The sequence below is a fragment of the Pygocentrus nattereri genome, chromosome 15 (genome assembly GCF_015220715.1).
Source record: "Pygocentrus nattereri isolate fPygNat1 chromosome 15, fPygNat1.pri, whole genome shotgun sequence".
Taxonomy (NCBI): domain Eukaryota; kingdom Metazoa; phylum Chordata; class Actinopteri; order Characiformes; family Serrasalmidae; genus Pygocentrus; species Pygocentrus nattereri.
In genome coordinates this window covers 30,262,502-30,270,977 of record NC_051225.1, presented here as the reverse complement: position 1 = coordinate 30,270,977, position 8,476 = coordinate 30,262,502, and the positions used below count along the sequence as shown (strand labels likewise).

The 8,476-nt window shown below is 41.7% G+C and overlaps 1 protein-coding gene across 1 annotated transcript; it reads left to right on the top strand.

The window, feature by feature from the left end:
* Window positions 1–1,352: 1,352 nt before the first annotated feature.
* s1pr3a (sphingosine-1-phosphate receptor 3a) lies at window positions 1,353–8,195 on the top strand. Its single transcript, XM_017717572.2, has 2 exons — window positions 1,353–1,702; window positions 4,090–8,195. The coding sequence occupies exon 2, from the start codon at window positions 4,116–4,118 to the stop codon at window positions 5,385–5,387; it is 1,272 nt and encodes a 423-aa protein (XP_017573061.1). The 5' UTR covers window positions 1,353–1,702; window positions 4,090–4,115; the 3' UTR covers window positions 5,388–8,195.
* The last annotated feature ends 281 nt before the right edge of the window (window positions 8,196–8,476 follow it).

Below are 8,476 nucleotides of genomic sequence, written 5' to 3'. Positions count from 1 at the left end.
ACTGGAATATTTAAATTTCACGACTTGCACAGGTGGCCTCCTATCACATACCATGCTGGAATTCACTGAGCTCCTGAGAGCGATCCATTCTTTCACTAATGTTTGTAGAAGCAGTCTGCAGGCCTAGGTGCTTGGTTTTATACACCTGTGGCCATGGAAGTGATTGGAACACCTGAATTTAATGATTTGGATAGGTGACTGAATACTATATTATAATGTATATTACAGCCTACAGTGGTTTGCAAAAATTTCAGCACCCCTAATTAAATGACATGCTTTGTTTATTTTCTAGGTGAAAATTAGTTAAAACGTCTCTACGCAGAACCCACATCTGTACAATTTAATACACAATATCTATTCATTTGCTGAATTCAATATATTGGGGGGAAAACTAAACATAAAATGTTCCATGTATGAAGATTATGGCACATTTAATATGTTTTATTTTCATACATTATGTAAAATTATGTTTTGAATTTGAGTATGTAGTTACAAAGTGAAGATACACACCTTCAGTATGAATGTATGGCAAGTTATGGTCAGTATAACTGTCTGTTGGGCTTTGACTTGGTGTCTTGTTAGGTAGTTACTTTTGGGTTTACATTACTTTTGGGTTGCCTCGTCAAAAGCCAGTCAGATGAGAAAATATTCACCAATTTAAATAAATTATTTGATTGATCTCTTATTGTTTCCCTGAGTTATTTTAAATCTGAGCTTAATAACTAAACACAATAGCAGAGGGAAGGAAAGAAGCTGAAGGAGAGTGACAGGACTGAACGAGCAGGTGAAAGAGAGTTGTTTAAGCTTTTATTTAAAATTAATATTTAATTGAATTGCCTTTCACTAGCTTATTAGTCATGCCTATAGAGCCAAATCTCCTGAGACAGAACTTATCCATAATCTGTGTATTTGAATCATTGATTTAGCACCTGGCAGCTTATCTAAAAGAGATGAGCTGGGATTGCTTGACTTCAGTACCTTGGCTTGATCTTTTCCTGTTGTAAGAGGGTGGATATAGTGTTTAAGTCACATCTTTGCCTGTTGCTACTCTAAAGGTTCATGACGAACAGACATTTTGGGGCCAAAAAAAAATCGTGGGGCCTTAGCCCCCTATCCATGAACCCTCTCTGATAGCATACCACAAAATAAAAATAAAAAAGAGATGGAAAATGAAAACTGAAAACATCGAATCGAAATCGAAATAAGCTTAGAAAACACTAAACGCTCAAAATGAATACTCGCAGTTGGAGGTCCTAGCCAATCACGGTGCGTGGGGGCGTGGCTTGTCGGAAAACGGGTGGGGGGAAAAACAACGGCTCCGCTGCAAAGACGCTGCTGCAGTGCAGCGCCAGTGAGGACGGAGTGATGGTCCTTCAGAAGTACTAAAGAGGAGACAAACCAGCTCAGTGTTCATACGAGAAAGTGGCGCTTTTACAACATCGATTTTTCACACTCACAAATGAGCCTTTTGTGGTGATCTGGAGTTAAAGTTAACGCTGAAGTCTGGGAGCAGAGATTGAGAGGATGAGTGATGTTACGGAGTCTGACTGAACTGTTACGGGAGCTAACGTTACCCAAACCGATGCCTTTCTGAGTTTGACGGCATGGCGCCTACTACCTGAACTTTTGCACGTTTCCTCCAAGCGTTTCGGTCAGCCGCTGGACAGTAGCAGATTCTGCTACTTGTGAACCTGAATGCGAGGTATGTTATCGATGCTACTACTAACATTAGCTAACGACTGAACAACTTAAGGTTCAGAAGTCTTCACAGCTCTGTGAAATAACCTAAACCCTTAACCACAGAAGTCCTTCCCCATCAGAAAGTGTTCATTTGGGTTCCTTTCATTGACGCGGCTGAAAGCGGCGTCCTATTCGCCAGCTTCTTCGAGTTTTGCAGTTACGTTCTCGCGCCTCATTTAAGGTGGAACGTGAAAATTCCAACAAGAAATGAGAAGACGACTTTAGCTTCGTCTTTTATTGGAAGTCAGCTGTGTCTAGGCTCATCTGTAGGGAGAGCAGTGGGACTCACAGCAGTTTACACGCCGACAGGCTGAGGAGATTAACGTAAACATATCAGATGCTAACTTACAGTTCCCAAAGCACGAAAACAGTCAGGGAAATGCGTTAAAAGGTTTTACCACACAGCCAAAACATTCATTTGTGAGTTATAATGACCAAAACTCTCAGAAAACGAAGTTAGAGAGGTTCACGTTTGCTAAACCGTTAGGTTAACTAACTTACTCTAGACTGTTCGAGCCGTTATGCTAGCTACTAAAAGAAGATGCGTTTAACCGCCGAATGGCTTGATATATCGTTCTCCACAGGTTAGGAAACTTCTAGCTTAGCTAACTGTTTAAAAGTACTTGCTATGTAAAACATTTCAGTTTACTAACTGATGTTTTTGCTTAATGAAGGACGAGTCCAAATTTAGCTAAACAATTTTTCGTTCCACCTTAAATGATACAGCAGTTAAAGCATTTACCTTTGATGATGCGCAAACGCCGGAATGTCACTGCAGCATCATTTAAGGTGGAATGGAAATTTTGAATAAGAAACTTCCGGATAAAAAGCCACTTCGTGGTTCATGTGCTAACGTCAGTCAGAGACTGCATACATAGTAAATCTGAATAATGACACATGTTATAGTCGAATAATAGACTATATGTGATTTTATAAATAGTGTAATGTTCTTTTAAATAAGGTTTGCCTATACTGCCTATCTGAAAGGGAGCCAAGGGACCAAATTAAATGCAAATAAATAAGGTACATAGGTTATAAATTGTATACAAATATACAAATGTAATAAATCAGAATTTAATAGTGATGTTGCTGGGGGATTAAGGTGACTTTCTGGTGAGCTCATTCAGACGTCCTCATGGGCCAGCTTTGGCCCACACACCACTTTGAGCAGGTCTGTTCTAGTCAGTCACTCTGTATCTTATTGTCCTCACTCTTACATTCAGTCTTATATCTTTAGCCAAGGCTGGTCTTGTTGAGAAACTGATCTGTGTTGGCACATGAATCAGAATCAGAATCCTTTATTGATCCCAGAGGGAAATTGCAGTTGTTACAGTTGCAATAATTTACGTAAAAGAATAAACACTTTAATAATTTAAAACAAAGAGAAATTTGCAATATATCTACATGAGATTTAAGTTCGTATGAATACAGTAAAGTGGCTGTGACTGTGATATAGAGGCAGGAGTTATAGAGTTTGATGGCCACAGGTAAGAATGACTTCCTATCGTGCTCTGTGGTCATTTCAGTAGAATGAGTCTTGCACTGAATGAGCTCCTGTGTCTCATCACTGTATTGTAGAGTGGGTGGGAGCCATTGTTCATAATGGCCTGCAGCTTAGAGAGCGTCCTCCTCTCCGACACTGCCGTCAGCGAGTCCAGCTCCACACCCACAACATCACCGGCCTTGCGGATCAGTTTGTTGAGTCTGTTGGCGTCTGCCACCCTCAGCCTGCTTCCCCAGCATGCAACAGCATAAAGGATAGCACTCGCCACCACAGACTCATAGAAGATCCTGAGCATAGTCCGGCAGATGTTGAAGGACCTCAGGAGCCTCAGAAATTAGAGACGACTTTGGCCCTTCCTGTAGAGGGCGTCCGTGTTCTTAGCCCAGTCCATTTTATTGTCAATATACACACCCAGATATCTGTAATCCTCCACAGTGTCCACACTGACCCTCCTGATGGACACAGGGGTCACCGGTGCCTTGTCCCTCCTCAGGTCCACCACCGGTTCCTTTGTCTTTGTCACATTGAGCTGCAGGTGGCTCCACTCATGGTCTAACAGTTTTCATTATTTTAGTTTTCTTACTAAAGTCTTTCAGGTTTGCATACTGTCTTTCATTAGGCACCTCATAAAACATGATGTCCATCCAAAATATCTGCATTATGAAACTGCGTTAACATATTAATACCATAAGCTGAACAAAATGGTCTAATTTAATGATCTGGGCCTGACTGGATTTGTCTTTCTGATGGGGAGAAATTTAATTCAAGTTTAAGAAAAATGGTTAATTTGTTGCTAATGCACAACAGGAGTGCTTTTTCAGAAACTTTGTTTTGCATGTGAACAGATTCTCACCAAAAGTCATGATGTTTGATGCATCTCGCTGGCTCCCAGAGCTCCGCTCACCGACGCCCTCTGCTGTTTGAACCAAGAAGTGCCATCAGAATGGACATCTACCTGGAAGAGGGGATGAACTCTGTGATTGTGACCCACTACAACCACTCAGGCAAGTGGGGACGTCCCCGGAGTGGCAGCACCTGCAAGATGGCCGTGCAGCTGCTCATCTGTGTGCTGATTGTTCTGGAGAACGCGACTGTTTTGCTGGCGCTGCGGCGCAACAAGCGCTTCCACAGCCGCATGTACCTGCTCATTGCCAACCTAGCGCTGTCTGATTTGCTGGCGGGTGTGGCCTACATTGTCAACCTCATCACTTCGGGCGAGCGCACCTTCTATCTGACGCCGACACAGTGGCTGGCTCGCGAAGGCAGCATGTTTTTGGCACTGAGCGCCTCCACCTTCAGCCTGCTGGCAATTGGCGTAGAGCGGCATATGACTATGGTCCGTTTGCGGCCATGTGAAGCAGCAGCAGGGGGACGTGGACGGTTGTTAGCACTGCTGGCAGCTTGCTGGGCTGTCTCACTGCTGCTTAGCGCCCTACCCAGCCTAGGATGGAACTGCTTGGGCCAGCTGCACACCTGCTCCACTGTGCTGCCACTGTACGCCAAAAGCTATGTGGCCTTCTGCATCAGTGTGTTCAGCGCACTGCTTGCTGCTGTGGTGGCGCTCTATGTGCGCATCTACCGGCTTGTGACATCCAGTGGGCGGCGGGTTGGCTCACGCCCATCTGAGCGCTCTCTGGCCCTGCTGCGTACCGTGGTGATTGTACTGGGCGTGTTTGTAGCATGCTGGTCACCGCTTTTCCTGCTGCTGCTGCTAGACGTGGGCTGTGGGCCCGAGCGCTGCCCTGTGCTCTACCAAGTGGAGTGGTTCATCGTCCTGGCTGTCCTCAACTCAGCCCTCAACCCACTCATCTACACGCTGTCTAGCCGAGAGATGCGTGCCGCCTTCTTCCGCCTGCTGTGCTGCTGTTGCTGCCAGACGTCGCTAGATGCAGTGCCGACCACCGCCGGGCCGCCACTGCCAGGGACTTGCATGCCCACAGCTGAGAACAGCAAATCCAGTGCTGGAGGAGTGGGCAGCGGGGCAGTCAGGTCCACGCTGATGAGGAGCAAAGTCCCCACCCCAGCTAACTCTCAGCACAGGGACTCCTCCACACCTGCGGTCACACACCCCTCTGGGCCAGCGGATCTGTTGTCCGCAGTGCTGGTCAAAGCAGGAGCGCTGCCCTCGCTAAGCAAGTTCTGATACTTAACGGCAAGAGAATCTTCAGTATAGACCAATCTTAAGGAGTCTGGACATCCATGAAGCACTTTGGACAAATAAATAATAGGGGCGTAAATTTCAATCTAATTCAATTGTCATAATTTCGCATCAGGAAATCTCAAATTTAACCATAATCTGATTTGAATTTATTGTTTTGGTAAAATTTGATGCAAAAATATTTTCTACACGAATACCATAAATACACTAATCTCACTCTAACTATGTCTATAGTAGGATATTAACAATGAAAACAACACATCAAGCTTCTTTTACGTTTGAAAATAGCCTGAGAATTTTGCTTTGGCCAAGAAATGGCTTTCTGGGTATTATCCTGACCGCTTCTATATAATCTAAAATTCCAAAATTGGCGCACTTTAATTGCTACATTCTCACAGATGCATGACAGTGTATTGACGCATTTTTAAACCCCTTATGGACATGTATGGAAAAGATGCCTCAGTTATTGCACTTGTAACATCAAGCTTATGGGTAAATTCATTAAGGTGAAGCTGGCGGATGAGGACTAAAGCGCATGGGTTTCCTACTTGTGGAATGTAGCCACTTGGTTTAAAGAGGAATTTCAGATTTTTCAAAATCTCTGCACAATTCAACCACTGAGATAGGGCTAACAAAAAAAAAATTATTGTGATTATCCCCTTTAGTTTAAATAGTTAACTGTGATTCATTTATTTGTTTTATTTGCCCAAAAAATCTGTGCATTTTATTTTATTGGTATGAGTGGACAAAATAAGCTTTGTCAGAATGTATTTCAAGGATTCAGCTTGAACGTGAATGTGAAAATCATGTGAATGTAGGATGATTGTGAAATTAGTGAACACAGTTTCCAGTTTTCATCACATTCAGTGAGAGCAGCAGTGGCTGCATGTTCCATGCATGATTGTAGATTCTTGCTCTCATGCCTCTGACTTATGTTTTGTTTTCCACTTTGCTATTGTTTTTTATTGGTTTATTTCTTAATCATTTATCCATATGTCTTCCGTGAACACTGTCTAGCATATTCTGCCAAAGTCATCCTCCGGTGCCACCAGTACTGCTATTACTGACTGTGGGCCTCAGAGGTGTGTTTGGCTTGTAAATTATACTATGCCTCAATATATTTTGGTAATAAATGCATTTATGGCATGATAGTAGCTGTTAATAACAAATTTTATCAATCAGTCACAACAACTACACATGAATAGAAGTGTTGAACTAGGAAAATGCATTAGGAACACAAATAGAAAAGGATGCAGTTAATAATTGTTCTCATTAATGTGTTATTAACTTGCAAACTGACACCAACAAACAAAGTTATATTGGTGTGGTACTGCAGAGAAACTTACACTCTCCATTTATATTGATGATGTACTTAAAAATATGTTTTAAGTCAAAATCATATCTCAAAACAATTGTTTTGGGGTTTTTGAGGCAGAGTACTCATAACTATTTCATGTGACAGGTTTCCTTGAGGGAGCTTTTAGAGGCATTAAACTCTTCAGACATTCTGAAGTTAGGTTTCTCTAGAATGGAGCATTTCATATCAGATCACTCTGATTAACTTTGTTTACATCCTAATGATTGAATTATGCAGAAATGTAGAAAAATCAACGGAATCCCCCTTATAATAGGAAATACAGATGGCTAAGGATCTGTGTGTAACACCTACCAATACAGGAACACCTTCACAACTGCAGTCACATACCTCTCCGGAACACAACGTGCTTCAGAACAGAGGGCCCAGGACCTCAATGGAGCGCTCTGGACTGATGGCAGAAGCATCTTTGTATTAACTTTCAACTGTTGCACTTAACATTAAGCCTATGGGTGAACTCATTAAGATGAAGCTGCTGAATGTGGACTCAAACACACAGATTTGCTTCTGGTGAGGATAAAGCCACTGTGTCTAATATGAAGTATGAAGGGTTAACAGACAGTACAAGGACATTTAATGGATGGTTAAATGTGGTACACAATGCGTTACTGTAAAATAGAAAAAGAATGTTTATATTAAACATAGCATATCGTCGCTGTCCAAAAAATGTTTTTACATCATTTGAGCACAGCAACTGCCCTTTACATTTAAGAATAATTTGATGGTAGACCAACAGAAAATGCTCCAAAATTGCTTGGAATTAAACCTCCTTACATTGACTTACACTGAAAGTAAAGAAAGTTTTTGCCTTCACCTGGAAAGTTGTCATTTTAAAGATTTTTTTTGTTATTTATTATTTTCTTTTGGGCAGTGACAATATGCACCAAAGTCTACTCCAATGAATTGTGTGAGTGCAACACCATTCGTGTGTTTTTAGTAATACTATATCTTGGAGGTCAGAAAGTAGAGCCACTATAGACTATGTCCACTCTAGTGTACAGTTTCTTTTGTATAACACTATTTGTATTTTTTCATGGAGGTAATACCTTAACAGTATTATGTACATTATAACATTCTGTCTGTTCCAAATGCCTTTAACGGTATATATTGTTTTTTTTTCTTTTCCAAATTATTCAGCTGGACAAAAACATTATTTATAGTTTGCTCTCAGTAGCTCATATTACACCTGGTGAGGTTGAAATGAGTGATAAAGAGTGATGACTCTATTAAACTGTGGATGGCTATTGATTCGGATATGGTCTGTAAGACTGGGCAAGGTTTGTATGAGTGCAAAAAAATTGATTTGTATGCTTTTCATTCCTTTTGGTCACTGCATAGCAAACAAAAATGCTGTGCATGTTTTTATACATTGTTGTGAATGTAATATACAGAACCAGATAAATCCCGGCTTTTCCCAATTGGTAGTACAGTCTTACTCCTCTGATTGTACATGAATGCTTGACAGCCAGGGGGAGCTGCTTGAACGTGTTAAAAGGAAGTGGCTGCAAGCTGGACAAGAGCCATTATCATCCATCTCAGATACCGATTGAGGGTCGTCTCTCTATACCTTTTCCACCACATGAGCTGCAGTATCCCATACATTCATTTTGAAGTCGATTTATATGTTGTAACATTTAGTCACATGAAACATGGTTTTTGCCTTGGACATGTGGTTCTAGGACTATCCTTTGATGTGGAG

What these genes read in the sequence shown, in the direction of transcription:
- s1pr3a (XM_017717572.2), top strand. Translation starts at nt 4,116, where the DNA reads ATGCATCTCGCTGGCTCCCAGAGCTCCGCTCACCGACGCCCTCTGCTG.